Consider the following 16,208-nt stretch of genomic DNA (forward strand, 5'->3'; position numbering starts at 1 on the left):
ACATTTCCGTTTATTTCAACTATTCGTTTTTCCTATCTCTGTCTACATCTATCTTCATTTTCTCTACTACCGCGTACTTGATTTTGTTCTTGTTATGACTGCACACAAATCTCCAGTTCCTCTTGATGGCTTGATACTCCTAATATTATATTTTGAAACTTCCTCTTGTGCATTCTGTGCTTCATTACCATTATCAAAATGTTTGGTTTCTGTAAAACTAAATAGATTTTTGGGGGGCAGATAAAATTATGGAGATTTGTACTTTCCTTGCTCAAATACAGTTCTGCCTTTCAGAGACTTTTTAGTTGTCTGTACTTTGCGTGGTGCTTTTCTGCAGTTACAGCAGGCAGTGGTCTAGTGGCAATTTTAAAATATAACATTACTGTGCATTACAAACAGTACAATGGTGTTTTGGACAGCAACACCTCTTAAAAACAAACAAACAAACAACAAGACGACATTCCCAGTTTCCTCCCTCTGTTGTATGAACTTGTTCTTGGGCAAGTCTTCAAATCACAAAGCATGGTCACTCAGTCTTCTGTTATAAAAAAACCCCAAACCCACACATATAAATTCTGGATATTAATTACTAATTATATAAGATGGCAAGCTGCTTTTTTTGAAACAAATAAATGCGCATTTTTGCTTGATGTACTATGGCCATTAAATATTTACATAATTGCATTCCAGTTACTCTCTAGCACATGTATTATATTATAAACACTCAGAATTTTTCATTTAATTATAATTTATTTCATATTTTTTCATTTTCACTTCCTTCTCAATACATTTTTTTTTTCCTTAAGCTGTAAGATTGTTAAAACACTATTATTGAGACCATCTACCTGTTAACTTGATTTTTTTATTTCATTATAAGCCATTAGGAAAAAAACAGTAAGTCACAGAATCTAATTTTGTTAATGGAACTTAATGCAACTCTAGACAAACTAAAAATAACTTGAATCTAATAAATAACCCCTTGCCCCTCCAACAACCATGAACAGACTTTAATAAGACTACCAGAAAATACATCTCAGAAAACCGTTAGAAGTGCAAAAAGTCCATAAAGTAAAGCACACGGGTATGCAATCAGCAGCTGCTGTCCTTCCATAGCCAATGCAGAGGTAAAAATTTTGGAGGCTGACAGACTGCACCATCCAATAATAAACAGAGCTAACAAAATTCCTGGGATCCCCCTAGGAGGAAAAAAAAAAACAAAACACAAAACAAACATGATAGAGTCCACATATTATCAAAAGTAGCATCAAATCTTACATGAACTCAAGTTCATGTCTATCAGCTTGCTGTTGATAAGGTAACAGTCACTGGAAGAACCAAGGACTGACTATCATAATGAAAGTCAAGCATAAGAACAAATTAAAACTGTAATCATAAACAAAAAATAATTTCTTCAGCATGGATAAAAGCATCAGCATGGATAAAAGCATCATCAGAAGTACTTCTAAGAGGGCAATGCATTTAGAAATAAATCTTCTGGGACTTCAGCAGATGCAGCAGCTAAAGTGTAATATTAAAATTAGTAAAGATCCTATTTCAGCCAAAATCAGCTTGTAGAAGTTGTTTGGTTCTAAAATAACACTACAGACCTACTCTTCCATCAGGAATCCTGACGACCTGGAGAGATTGCATTTTTGTAATGCATAACACAAATTTTAAGTGTGCCTTGGACTCTGAGAGGAGGCTCTTAAAGACTCACACCTCAGCTGAATGGGCAGAAAGGCGGTGATTGTCTGCCAGGAAAAAGCTCGACTGGCCTTTTAAAACAGGGAGCAAATGGAGCATAAAGTAAGGAATGGGAAAAGAACCACAGAGGAAAAATATTTTGCTCATCCTGGCATCCTTCTGCACACTGAAAGAATGGTGACTTTCCACACTGCCCCTTGGCGACAGCTGGGCCCTTCTGAAGTTACATTCTGCAACCTCTCAGGAGCAGAGTGGCCTGGAGAACTATGATTATGGAACTGTGGTTGAAAGCCCACTGAAATTCTCCTGCAGATTACAGAGGGCTCACTATTAAACCCTGTAGGAACAAAATCTAACCAATAAATAATGTTTCACATATGCTTTATTTGCAGTCTATTTGCAGCCTGCTTCTGTAAAATGCATGAGATCATGTGCGTAATACACTGCTGAAGTACATAATGAGATCAGCTGCGTTACACACTTTCACTGTTTCAAGAACTTTGAGAAACAATGAACCTCTGCTAGTTCCTAAAGGCCTTCCTGGTGCCCCGCTCTTCCAAAGCATCACCGTAACAGAACCAGAAGGGAGAAACAGACCGCGTATATTTACATTGGTCCTTTTATCAGAAATCATCTCCACTAATATTATGATTGCAACTAAACCATGATGAGTAAAGCTCTCCTTATGTAATTGACTTAATTTACTTAATGCAATCATATCACATAAAATAGTTCATTCCTTAGCAATCCAGTCTCCAGGCCAGTGAGGTACTTGGTGTTGTCAGCTGTTGGGACTTTGAGGGAGGAAGGATAGAATTGATTTTACAGTGACTCAGCACCTCATTGCAACTTGAACATGTTAAAAATAAAACATGAAAGACAATGTGATGTAATACCATCAATTTAAGTGTTCTTTAAATCTATGCGGTGGCATTCAGGGAAATTACACCGAGCTTTGTGAAGCAAGTTTCTGGCCTCTTCTCCAAGAGAAGATGCTAAGTTGCTCACCTAAACAGAGAGCCAGAAATTCAGAGCTAGTATGGATGGCTCTTTCAGCAGGTACCCATGCTGGCAGAGGGATGGGATGCAACAGCAACATACTGTGCAATGACCATTTTCAACTAGTATAATGACTCTTTAGGGGACTATCACAAGGCAGCACAATTTAGAGATGTGGATGCTCTGCCTTGGACTGAAGTCCAATGGCCTCTTATGGTTTGTTCCAGGCCTGGCAGAGAGCAGGAGGGAAAGATGACATAAAATCATATTGGAATCAAGAGATACCTGTGTGCACTTAAAAATTCAGCCCTCAATCTAACATGTTATTGGCAGAGAGCTTTTGTCTGGTACATCCATGAGGTCAAATCCTTTAGCATGGGAGAAGAGCAAAAAGCAGATGTCATGCTCATAGTGACTAAGAGGACTGGGGCTGTACTGGCATGAGATTGAGATGGGGGTACAGATGTGAGCAGACCCTTTCCACTACTCTCTCTCTCACATCCTGCAGATGCTGTCACCAAATGGGTCCTTTGCATTGGCTGGGTCTAAGAATTTCTTTCTCCACTCTTACATTCATTTCCTTCAGTGTTTAGTTAAGGAAATAGCTTGACCTTTCTGTTTGGGCCTTTTATAGTAAAGAATTTTTGGGGTTTTTTCCAGGAAAAAAGTCTGTTGATGTTTCTCCCAGAAAGATGGTCTAATCAACTTGGGCTTACACATGATAACAACTTAGATGGGGCACAAACAAATCTAGTTCCATGCAAGTTTTCTCTTTGGTGCTATTTAGCACCCAAAATGCTGCATATATTGTTTTATTTAGTTACAGTGAAATAGCTAATCATGAAAATTGAGAATTATTTTATTGCTACATGTTTGCAATTGATGAGTGCATTATCTTAGGTATATTTTCTGTGAAAAACCCCCTGAGGTAAGTTCTTTACATTTTGAAATAGAAATAATATTTTTTACAAATACTAAAAAACCTCTATGAATGTGTCACTGTCTTTCCTTTGCCATTTTAAATAAGCTTTTAAATTAAAAATAGTGAAGTGTATGTTGGATTTAAACATTGCCACTTAATTTTAATACCATGTTTGCAATAGTTAACCTTGGTACTTGCTGTGTTCAAGCAGTTTCATATAGCAAATGAGAAAGGACTGCAGAATCCTGTTGATAGGTACTTAACATTTTCAACCCATTTTAGACATAACAGTTTAATTTTTTAAAGGCTATCACAATATAGCATTTATAGTTTTTCAAAATATGTCTGTAAATTTGCAGCATTTTACAAATGTGTAGTGTGTGATGGGGGATTCCTTGTACAGACAACAGTACCCTGCACAATTGTAACAGCTGGTTTGGAGTTCACCCCATCTGTCTTACAATTATGTGTCTGCACATTTTATTAGGCTGGATTATTAAACAGGTTAATCAAGAAAATATGGGAAGTGTAGGAGAACAGAGAATAAATGACTTCTTCAGTGTCACTACTACACATCTTATCAAGGACAGCTCAGAAACACCTTAATACATGGAATATGGTCATGTTAAGCCATCATAGCTCCACAGAAACATGCAACAAGAATTGTATAAAAATCTTCATTCTGCTACATAATTTCCTTTAAAAAATTATATTTATCTATACATATATATATATATATATGTATATATATATTGCTTTTCCAAAGAAAACAAACAGGGCACTTTCTTATTCATCAGCTGTCAAGTTCCATACATTACAGATTGAAGAGTTAAAAATGTCAGAGAACAACAAAGTCTAAGAAGGGAAACCACTATTAATAACATGTTAAAAACAGATAAAAGTTCTGCTCAATGCCTTCATGCAAGATCTGGAACTTTCTTGTACTTTACTGTATGTGAACAGGGAGGTAAACACAGTCTGTATCTCAAAGGACTAAACAAATGATAAGGAAAGAGAGGCTTGCCAAAAAGTTTCCTATCCATAGATATGTAAATGAACAATCCTCCACATGTACACAGATAAATACACCACTGCACATGTGGTATTTCAAAGTATTTGGTTATTTTCAGGTTTGCAATTACATCACAACTATACCTCAGAGTATACAACTCTACTACATCTTAAACACTTGTCCTAATTCTCCAAATTATTAAGGGTTATAGGATTATTTCATTCTGCCCAACAGAAGGAAGGAAACATAAAGATGAGAGGCCTGATGCTATGAACAAATAAAGAAACAGGAGAACCAGCTACATAGACCCAAAGTACAGCAGTCACTTTTTAAATTGATACCCGACTTCAGTCACTGTTGGCCCTGTAAAACAAAAGGCACATCTGAGGCTACTGCAAAAATCTATCAGCACTCTCAGTCCAAGTGAGAAGCCGTGGATTAAGGACTCATACTAAAATGAATGTATACCAACCCTCTCAAACACTTCTGTCCGTTTCCATCTACACAGACACAAAAAATGGTGTTTTGCTTTACAGTTTCAGAAGCCAAAATTCCCTACTTAACCATTTATAAAATGTTTTGCACAACACCAGTCTTCTAACTAACTATTTTCCAAAGGATTCCTGTTGTGATAGACTGGTACTTACTGTAGTGAGAAGATAACTGCAGAAGACGACAGGATCAGCATGGGCAGCAGACAATAGCCCAAGACACTTGCAACACAGCCATGTGAGACCCCCAAGTCACTCATCAGGTTCAGCAGGGCATGCATAACAAGGCACCCGATGGCACTCATGCCATACACGTAGCCAAAATGAACTTTTCCTGCCTGGAATAAATATGAGTAGGCATTAAGTTTCAGAACTGAGCAAGTAATCACAAAGTAGTGAGAGAACACAGAATTAGGTTTCGTTTGTTCTTCGTGTTGTTGACACTCTCCGCTTCACCTATATTAGTTCAGTTGTAAACCACAGCTGATACTTTTGGGTGATTTTTGCATAAAAATAATTTAAAGGTACAATTGAGAGAATGTGCTTGTTGCTAACTTAAAATTACAAGGCTGATTCTCAGTCTTACTCTCTTTGGGCTCTGAGTGGGGCAGGAATCGGTTGAGAGACTTGGGAGGGTATAACTGGGAAGTTACAAACTGAAGGAACAAACTGAGAAGAAATTATGGGAAGTACATTTTAATAATTTCTTTTTAGTCTCAAGAAACATCTTTTCAACAGGTGAATATGGGGCTGTGAAAAACTGTCCTAAGTAAATTATGACTCAGGTTACTTGATATGGTTTATATTTTATTACAAACCTCCAACTTTAAACAGGTCGGCAAAAAATTAGTAAAACTTTGCTTAAAATATGCTATTTTTCAGGATGAATGTGACCATTCTTCCCTTTGACTACCATGAGAAAGACACATTTCTGTGCTTAGATCAATACAACATGTTCATTTCAACATAAACCTGAGTAGTTACTGTCAGCTTGTGTTCTTTTTCTTGTCTAACAAACAAAAAAAATCCTAGGTGCTTTTTTTTCCTTCCAGATTTTATTCCTTTGAGTGAATTTAGTGCCTGTGAAAGGTACCAGCCTGGTAGAGCTTGATGTTTTCTAATTTATGCACAAAGCTAGTAAAACAGGCAACTGTGGCCACAGCAGTACCAATTCCTTCATCTCCTGCCATCAGTTTGAATGATCACCTCCAGGCATAAGTGCATTGTTCACTCCCCAAAACAAAACAGTCACAAAAGACTGTTGAATATTTTTTGCTCTCTCTTCAAGCTTTTAACAAATTAAATACTGATTGCTGGCTATGCAATACCGTCATTTTCACATCTGTACATCACAAAAACATTCATAAATCAGAAATAAAGTTTGTTTTGTCTTGGAACTTTGTATATTAATGATAGCATGCACCTGTGAAGGACAAAGCTCTTAGCTGGAACTCAACTATTGACTCAGGACTATGGAATAAACTTCTCAAATGAAGGGCCGCTATGCATCACCTTCCTGACACATAACAACATGTCTGTACACATTTAAAACACAGGTGTGTTTGTGCACAGACACAAACATATCTATATATTGCCCACTATATATTATATATTGCATATGATAAACCACACGAGAATCAAAACTATTAGATGGTCTCAGTTTTCTAGTCAGTTTGTGGCTTATGGTTGGATTCTCTTGTGATGGATTAGTTGGAAACATTGCATTTTTTCATGTTTTGTGATATTTGCTAGTATACCTTCCATGGTGATTAAGGAGGATTAAGAAGACCTATCACCTTATTCATCCATATATTTTAATAAAATTTGGGGGAAATCAACTTTGAGGACCCTTCTTCTCTGGCCCCTCTTCCTCTATCCATGCACGTGGAAACTTATCACTGGATACCAGCAGTGTTTGAGCTGGACAGACGTAAAGCAATGCAGTGGAGAGGGCCTAGCCTAGTGATGACACAGCTTGAAAGTTCTAATGTTGCAGGCTGGTGACAGCTCACCAGCTCTGGTTGGACAGCAGTGCACACTTACGTGAAAGGCAGATTGAGTCAATAAGACCCGACTTTACATCAGCAACATTATCCTGTTTGCAAATTGACCTGGCTCACTTCTGAGCTCTCATCTGGTTCCAGTCCTCAATGGTTAAGACAGGTACAACCAGGCTGCCTGTATCCTTGCAACATTCTGAGTGTTGGCCTTTTCCCCATCACTGTCCTCCACCATAAGGAATAATCTATTCCTGAACTAACAGGGTAAGAAATCTTCCTATTTAGATACAGAATCCTCTGCCAGCATTTGCATACTAATGGTATAAAATAATCAGGAAAAATTGCTTCTACAAATAAAATTCATGATAGCTATAGATATTTTGGAAGAGCAATACTACCTCAGATTATTATCAATTAGAATTTCAGTCATTAATGATTCATAGTAAGTTTAGCACCCATAACGGTTTGGGGCAGCCTTTGCTATATACCAACTAAGAAAAGTGCTGCTTCAAACAGGTACAACAACTACAAGTTATATTTTAGGCTGTTTGTTTCGGTGTATTTAATTATTCTACACAGCACTATTTATCAGCTTAGTTTAAGATTAAGAAATTCCTGAGCCAGATATGAAGGGAGCACTAGCACCAGCAGCTACCTGAAATCTCCACTTGGTGAAATGTTTGGTTTGTGGGGCAAGGGCGGGGGGCGGATAGGCAGCTGAACGTGCTGGTTCCAATTTTAGCCATCTTTCTTAACATATGTAAATATATTGACTCACACACACAGGAATACTCCCAGTTCACAGGGATGTAAGCAAAACCAGAATCAGGCTTGATTAGTCTGACAGGCTTTGATGAATGGAAAGAGCTAAATTTGTCCTGCGGAAGGAACAAGGTTAGGAGAAAGTCAGACTTTGTGTGCTTGTTTGCATCTGCCTGGAGTGAGTACTACTGTCCTCAGCTGAAGTGGATAGGGAAGTCTGATTTCATACAAATGACTACGTAAAATGCAAAGCAGCTGAGACAGCCTTCTGCTAACTTTTGTGCTGTCATTGTTTCTCATCCTACAATTGGGCTGCCCTGTTATACTAACATAAGGAAGATCAAGTCCTGCTGCCGGGCTAACAGCCCTTTTCTCTTTCTCTCTGAAAGAGCTGCTACCATTTGAAGAATATCTTTGCATAATTTTCCATAGTTAAAAATCTGAAACTAAATAAAATGTATACATTATTTCAGAAACAAGGTCTCAAACAAATTCTGTTCCTGGTGCTATTAGAAGAGACTTATGTAAGTACAGAAGGATGGTTTACACAGCTGAAGAGCCACTTAGTATTCAAATGCATCTGAGACAAAATAAGCAGCCCAAATTTCCAAGATGGCACATGGAAAACCCATACACTTACTGCTGTGAAGTTATGGCACAAAAACATTGGATTATATCAGAGGATACAATCCTGTAGGCCTAAAACTTTCTAATGACACTTAAAATGCTTAATATCGCAGAATAAATATAAGTACTTTATTTCAATAATAGTAGTCTAATATTCATTAGAATTGTTGGCTATTCAGGAAGAAAAATCAACAGGAAGCATTTTTTCCATTATTTCTTTGTCTTAGCTTTTCAACTTTCTCCATTTACTACTCTCATATCTTTATTTCTCCATGTGGAAAATAGCCTGTCTTCTCTAGCTTCCTGTCTTCTTTTCCTTTTATTCCCTTTCCTCCTGCCTCTTCCACCCTTATAAAATATTTTTATTTTTATAGGGGCATAAATAATAATAATAATACTTGCCATTTATATTGCGGTTTGCACATTCAAGGTACTGCCCTGACAATGGAGTAAGAATTTTCAAGAATCTTCTGATTCAACAGTATTTATCATAGAGGAAATGGAGAATTAGAGACCCATTTCTCTCACCTCAGTTGCAGAGCAGTAAAGCCCTTCCCAGGGTGGTCCCACCTTACCCCTGTCTGATGAATTACTGCCAACAATCAGAGCTGTACTTCAGCAACACTAGAAACCCCCTGTTGTCGATGATAAATAGATGAATTCAGAGAACTGCACAATCCCTGTTAAACTTCTCTCCTGTAGGAAAGCTATATTCATAAAAGAGAAGGTCAAATACAGGCTACCATATTTTGTTAAGCAGACAATATAGAAAAAAGAATATAAACTAAGAAAGTACTATTAAAATTTATATGAAATTATTGCAAATTTGAGGAGAAAGGAAAGTTTGAAGAAAAAGATTGTTTTCATTTCTTTTTTTCCAATTATTCTTGCTATATAAAGATACTCTTTTTATATCTCTGCACTCCCTAAAATAACATAGAAAGAAGATAATTTCAAAACAGTGTCAAGAGTGTTAGAAAAACTGGGCTGGTCTGCTATGTCTTTTTATTACCTACTTTAAAAAACTCCTTGTTAGGTCCTTATCTAGCACATACTGCTATGCTTTGGGTGTTCAGAGCTTCTCCAGGTTATACATGGCACAGATCTGTCCTTTGTTCATATTAAATCCCACCCCAAAAATGTTATGGTCTTTTTTTGTCTCTGGAAGTAATACGTCAATTCACCTGTGTTACTTCTGCATTACATTTAAACTTACTGCAGGTACTTTCAAAGCAAGGAGACTTTTTAACACATAATCTCAGAACAAATGGCAGCACATGACTCCTTTTATGCCAGTACTACATCTTCTGCAACTTCATATGCATTATCACCTAGGCATTAGCTTGTTGGAAAAGAAATCCCTGAAGATTTCCACCACATCCTACCATCAGCAATGTTGCTCCAAGGGCCAAACAGAAAATGATAGGTCCGGTGAGGTCTGTCTCATTCATAATGCTGCCATCTGCAGGCTTCATTGGATTTAGAACTGTTAATGTTTTCTGCCATATATGCTCAAAATTGATCCCAAGTTCTGCAACAAGAAATTTCAGGATTGTTAATTGCTTACAAGAAAACAACACTTTCACAGACACCCATTAGATATCACAAAACCACAAACAAATTAATTTCTTCAATGAAGATAATATTGTAGGATGACGTATTCTTAGTAGAAACATGCTGTATACCCAGTATGTTTGAGAGTCGGCTCTGATTCTAAATTGGAATATTAATTTATTAAATCAAACTTTAGGCAATGAGCAAAAAAATGCCCTCAGCATTTTTGAGTTAATATTTGTTTTTCCTGTATTTAAAACACATATATCTAATGCCACATCAGCTTAGATGTTGAAAAATAAGTTAATTAACAGCAGCTGCAGAATTTAAGATACTCAAGAACACCAAGGACAGAGAGATATTTTTTAATTCTGGTAAATCTGACGAGAAATGTATCTTAACTCTGAACTGCCAGAGGCACTTAAAAATGACATTTGTCCCTTCAAGGCAAGTTAATAATATAATGTACAGTGGTTTTTATAAGCTTTTTTTTTTTTTCATTTAAAAAGTAATACTGAGACCCCTGGAAACAGAACAAAATTCTTTCCCAGTAAAGCTGATGGGAATTCTGCCACAAACTCTACTGGGGCAAAGATTTGTTTTATAACTTCTGGAAAACACTTCAGCTTGCAAGAGTAATCAACTTCCTTGAGATTCTCCAGTAAGGGAAAAGTTAGGCTCAGGACTTGGTGCCACAGTTGGCAGCATTAAGACTGACAATTTCTTAGTTCTTTTTGAAAAACCAAGTCTTTATCTTGTTCCACCTGTCCATCATCTTGAGCTCAGCCAAAACATTACATAAATAAAGCTATTCTGTACTAAAATGTGTGTCTTTAGTCAGACCTATGTGTACATAGATAGGTACATCTCTGAAGCCTTGGGGATCACAAGCAGTCATATTGCAGCATCTCTTTTACAGGGTGAGCTGCATGGGAAGATAAATGCTTGGAGGTCTTAGAGGTAGAGATCTAGTTACCTGTATCAGAGTGATCTTTCTGGCTTTAAGGCAGTAGTAGCACCTTTTAAGTAGTAAAAACTCCACTTGCCTCCCAGTATGCAAAAGCAGCAGGCTGAATATGCTCCTTTCACATTATGCTGAAATAATCACAGACAAATTCTCCAATTCTTTTTTTTTTAACGCAGCACAAGTCTTTTGCAAACTACAAAATCAGCCAGTAGCATTAGAACGGTTCAATTGTCATAAAGAATGACATTGTTTGTATAGTTAAATGATTAATTATTTGAAGCTGAAAGCAGCTTTCTCAATTTGTTTCCCTCTGAAACAAGCTACTTAGCATCTTCAAACTATTACATTTATTACTAGATATGCAAAAAGGAGGATTATCAGTATTTATTAATTATAGATTTTCCAATATGTATGCAGGATAAACATAGTGGGAAAAAAGATTTGGAAAAGTGAATGCAAAACTTATTGTTATGCTGCCATCTAGTGGTGGTAAAGTATATGCCCTATATGTCATAAGGCTGAATGAATCCATGGTGAATTCAAAGAAGAAAATGTAGGTTTAGGGGCCAGGAGCTGTTGGCTGAAGCTCACACAGCCAGGTTTGGCAGCTCTGCTGCAGTTTCTCTAGTGATGGCCACTAGCCGGCAAAGAAAAGTAGATGCACCCCCAGGAATCATGCATGTTGTCCATGGGTTTCTTTTTTACCTTCTAGCAAAGGAGGTTCCTCGTCAAATCCATCAGCATAACCAAGATGAGAGAGAGTATCGGGACTGTACGTTGGCTGCAGAATCTGACCTGTGTAACTCTTAGAGGACAGAAGCATGTCCGATGGGCCAAAAGCTCCGGCTGGAGGTTGCTCTCCTGTTTGGCTCCTAGGACAAGAAGCAAACCAAGCCAAACACGTAACTGCAATGAGAAACATCTTAAAGTTACTCACTATGTAGCATCTATTTTTCACCTATTTTCAATTTGGGGAACCCAGACATTTTCTGGACGTGATACCTGCTGTGGTTAGTGAGAGCTGAGCTGCTGACCATGGCTTTGCTTTCCTTCGCTACAACTCTCTATGCAAACAGGCAGAGCTCCTTGCCAGCCTGCCAACACTCTTCAGCCCATCACACCAACTCTGTACCCACCCAGCTCAGGCAATGGTACAGTGCAGGCACCCACAGGATGAAGGTGAAGGGAAAGGGAATTTAGGAGCTGTGAGGGCACCCACAAATTCAGGCACTCCTGACTTTTCCATCCAGCAGCCTGGTGTCACTCCTCAGATATGTCCATACTGCTAATGAAAGAGCCATTTTTTTTTTCTTGAATTTGAGAAGGATCCTAAAGAACTTCTTGCAATATGTGCCCTACATTTCACATTAATAGCATGAAACTCAGTTACTCCCATCAGGCAAAAAACCTGTAACATCAGTTCTTCTAAAAGTAGCACAAAAACCATCCTTTAAAAAGAAAAGTTCGGTAAAAAGTATTCTTCTCTTGGGAAAGCCTAGATGATCACTTGAAGTCCTTTCCTGCTCCTGCAAGCCCCAAAGCCAGCCCTGGAACTGTCAGCTGCTGAAGAGGGAAGCTGCAACAACACCTATACTTACTTTGTGCTTCCAGAGAGGTTTTCGTTAGACCCATAGCTGTTGCAGCCTTCCTCCTGGTCGTCTATGGTGTAATTGGACTGGTAAAAGTCGAAGTGAAACTGCTCAAAATTTGACATTCTGGTTGAGAAATGATTGTACATATCAATAAATAGCCTTTGCAACAAATCTTTGCTTTGAACTGTCTTAAATTAAAACAGCAAACCTTAAAGCCACAAACTCAAGAGAATCTTTCTGTAGAAGCTCATGATAATGTGGAAGTGACAAAAAAGATGCTTTACTTTCTTTAGGTGTAACAGAGGAATTAATCTGCTGCTACTGTAAATTATGATATATTAATTGAAAAGTGGTATATAAGATATCCTCTCTTGTTACTGTTACCAAAAATAATGTAAGTAATTTTTAAAGAATATATACATATGTATCAAATAAAGTATTGTTTTAAACCAAGTTCATTTTTCTACTTTCAATAAAAAAAAATTGTGGCCATATCTGAATGCTTAGAAATTAATGTTTTTAAGAAATATTTTAGATTTCAAAAACAATTACTATTTACAGCTATTTATTTTTTGTAATATTATATATGACTCTCATAAAACAATAGAAAACCACAAATATGTTCACAGGGTTTGTGATTTCTGTTCAAGGACACTGTAGCTGGCACATCAGTACTACCAGAGAAACATTTTCACTGGCCAGAGACATGCCTTGTAAAGGACAGCACACTGGATGGTTAAATTGGATTAATGATTGCATGATTTCTTGAGGAAAGAAAACATATTAAAACATATCTTTCTTTCCTACTAACCCATAGTTCAGCTCTGCAGCTACGGACAGATTAGACTAAGAAAGGAAAAATTTGTCCATGTTCCCTTCTGCATTCTGACTAACTTTTTATAACTATTTGAATTTTGCATACACAGGGTTATTTCATGTATCCTGTGTGTAGGCAGGACTGGTTGTCTGGATCATATATAAGCAACATAAAAAATTAAACACATTGGTTCTGTAACACATTGTGTACCTTTTGGTATTATTGTTTCAAACTGCAAAGATACTTTATTAACTCTTATATTAACATGTTATTAACTCAGTTATTAACTCAGTTATTAACGTCTGGCTATAAATCCACAGAACAGCTTCAAAATTGGCAGGTCTACGTTTGAAGCCACAAGACTAATGACCAATCCTGTTTCACCTCAGTGTTACCTTTATGCTGAGCCACAAGTGGCAAAGACATTACACCTATGCTCAGAGCAGTGAATCCTCTCAGGGACAGTCCCAGCCCCAGAGCGGTTGAGGCTGGAGAGCACCTCTGGGCAGTGCCTGGTCCAAGCCCCTGCCCAAAGTAGGGTCACCAAGAGCAGGCTACTTGGCAAAATGTCCAATCAGGTTTGGAAAAGTATGGCTTTGTCATTTTCACTCCCCCTTATCAGGTGGTGATATTCACTGGTGAGATCCCCCTGAGCCCACTCTCCTCCCAGCTAAAGTTCTTCAGTGATTTAGGGAGCGGTGTAAGTGGGATTTGCCTGTGCAATGTGCGTGCGCACACGTGCACGCGTTTCACTGCTTGGCTAGCACTTAGGTGCTTAAACCCTTAAAATGCACAGAGAAGTTATAGAACCTGATTGATAACCATATCCATATCCAGTTGGCTTAGATTTTCATATGAGATATTTCTCTCTCCTATCATTTCCCATTTTCTTCATTTTTGTCCTCATTTCCAGCTTTCCAAATGCCATTGGCAAAATATGCTTTTGACCTCACAGTTATTCTCACAGTTATCTCAATATTTATCAAGCACACACTGCTTATGGGAAAGATCTTTGCAGATCTCTTTGTAGATAAAAATTATAAAGATTAGTATTTGATCAGAGACCTTGAAATGCTGCATATTAGAGTTTTAGATTTTTTTTCCCATTATCAGATTAATCTCTGGGGGCTCTATTCCTTCTTTTATCTAGAGTTCAAACTACAAATTATTCTTACAGTATTTTCTTAACTGTTGATCTATTATGCATGTTTTCCAAATTTAGAAGAGAAATTATTTTTACATTTAAAATATGAATTAATAGCAATTAATTGTACCAAGCTATTTACTGTGGCTTTATTTGGAATTGCACACCAATTATTCATTTGTTCAATGAAGATTTCACATGGAATATGTTTTAAGAAACTTTAGTTGGTAGCTCTACCTCAGTAGTTCAATTCTAGTAAGTTTTTAACGTTCTTTGCTGTCGCTATAAGCAATGAAATTATTCCTTACTCAGGCATGCTATAATCTATATAACAGAGTTCAGGAAAAATAAATTTATTTTTGAAAAGAATTTGGAGTTAAGGTTACTTACTTTTTAAGATATTTGCTGAAAACTCCAGTCTCTTGAATTTACATGTTGGAGAAGACCTAAAATATCCTCTTGCTTCAACACAGATGAGCTTAGTGCTATTTATAAGACTCTAAATTTGATCTTTGAACAGATGCACATGAAGGAAAAAACCCCCACAACCTGTCAATAGCAGGGTCAGCATTTAACAAGAGCTAACAACAATGAGCAGAAAAGGAATCTCTATGGAAAGAAGAAAAAAAAGAACAAATACTTTTCCATATATTTCAACTCAATAATCTAGATTCCCTCTTAAGTAGGTATTTATGAAGATCTTGGTGGAGTCCCCACGAGCCGAGCTGTTAGATATTAAAAGGTTTTAACAACATGTAATACTACCTGTTAAATTAGTGGGGTGAATATGTTTATGTGAGGGTGTGTTTCCAGCACATAGAGACTTACAGATGTTGCTCATGTCTGGCAGAGGGAGCTTTCAACTGTGTGTCTCCCGGCGAGATTGCAACGCTCCCTGGGATCACAGTGGCAGAGGGAAGGAGGGTGAAGGCACTGCCAGGCCAGGTCCACCTGCTAGTCCAATGTCAGGGCCCTGTTCTCCAGGCACATCCCCTTACCCCAATCCTTCTCCAGAAGCTCTTGTCTACTTGGAAAGCAGTGTGTTGCAGTGCAGCACCCACCATGCCAGGATCAGGGCACAGAACCTCTGTTCTATAGTACTGGCTATTAGGAAACTTGTAGAATAGTACGGATTTTTAAATAGCATTTAAACTTCAAAGATGGCTTTTCTATTTACACATACTTTTGTATAAGATACTTAACTAGTCATTACAAAGGCTACCTTTTTCACTTATTTATTGGATAGCTTCCCAATGAGCATTTGGGCTGTTTAAGGAATGGGTCATTAAATTATATAATATGTATATCTATGTCTCAGATGCATATTCAATACTGTGATGTTGAAGGCCAAATGATTCCATTTCACTAGCAGAATAACCATGCCCTGTTAGCACATGACTTACAATGCTATGGAACAGTTACAATATAGATGCATTTTTAAATAAGCGAAAATGACGTTTACCAAGTTTTTGCTCATTATGTATGTCCAAGAAAGAGTCCAGAAATAAAGGATAGGGAGAAGCAGAAAAATACATTTGTTTCTGCAAATTAAGGGTACTCTAACTATAGTATTTATCACAGCTATTGTTAAGTTTCCCTCATGCTCTTAAACTTATC

The 16,208-nt window shown here is 37.4% G+C and overlaps 1 protein-coding gene across 2 annotated transcripts; it reads right to left on the bottom strand.

Moving 5' to 3' along the window:
• Nucleotides 1-975: 975 nt before the first annotated feature.
• YIPF7 (Yip1 domain family member 7) lies at nucleotides 976-15,050 on the bottom strand. Of its 2 annotated transcripts, XR_004356884.1 has the most exons (7): nucleotides 14,982-15,050; nucleotides 12,637-12,753; nucleotides 11,744-11,910; nucleotides 9,903-10,048; nucleotides 5,285-5,466; nucleotides 2,315-2,498; nucleotides 1,108-1,196 (listed from the first exon to the last, which is right to left on the bottom strand). XR_004356884.1 is itself a non-coding variant. In XM_032686855.1 (6 exons), the coding sequence occupies exons 2-6, from the start codon at nucleotides 12,750-12,752 to the stop codon at nucleotides 1,034-1,036; spliced, it is 774 nt and encodes a 257-aa protein (XP_032542746.1). In that variant the 5' UTR covers nucleotide 12,753; nucleotides 14,982-15,050; the 3' UTR covers nucleotides 976-1,033. The 2 variants fall into 2 exon arrangements, 1 of the variants encoding a protein (XP_032542746.1); XM_032686855.1 differs by lacking the exon at nucleotides 2,315-2,498 and having other exon boundaries at nucleotides 976-1,196.
• Between the last annotated feature and the right edge of the window lie 1,158 nt (nucleotides 15,051-16,208).

The sequence above is a fragment of the Chiroxiphia lanceolata genome, chromosome 4, assembly GCF_009829145.1.
Source record: "Chiroxiphia lanceolata isolate bChiLan1 chromosome 4, bChiLan1.pri, whole genome shotgun sequence".
NCBI classification, from domain to species: Eukaryota; Metazoa; Chordata; class Aves; order Passeriformes; family Pipridae; genus Chiroxiphia; species Chiroxiphia lanceolata.

What these genes read in the sequence shown, in the direction of transcription:
- YIPF7 (XM_032686855.1), bottom strand. Translation starts at nt 12,752, where the DNA reads ATGTCAAATTTTGAGCAGTTTCACTTCGACTTTTACCAGTCCAATTAC. An exon ending in GGAACCTCCTTTGCTAGAAG is followed by an intron (nt 10,049 to 11,743) that starts GTAAAAAAGAAA and finishes TTCTTGTTGCAG; the next exon opens with AACTTGGGATCAATTTTGAG. An exon ending in GCAGTTATCTTCTCACTACA is followed by an intron (nt 1,197 to 5,284) that starts GTAAGTACCAGT and finishes TTTTCCTCCTAG; the next exon opens with GGGGATCCCAGGAATTTTGT.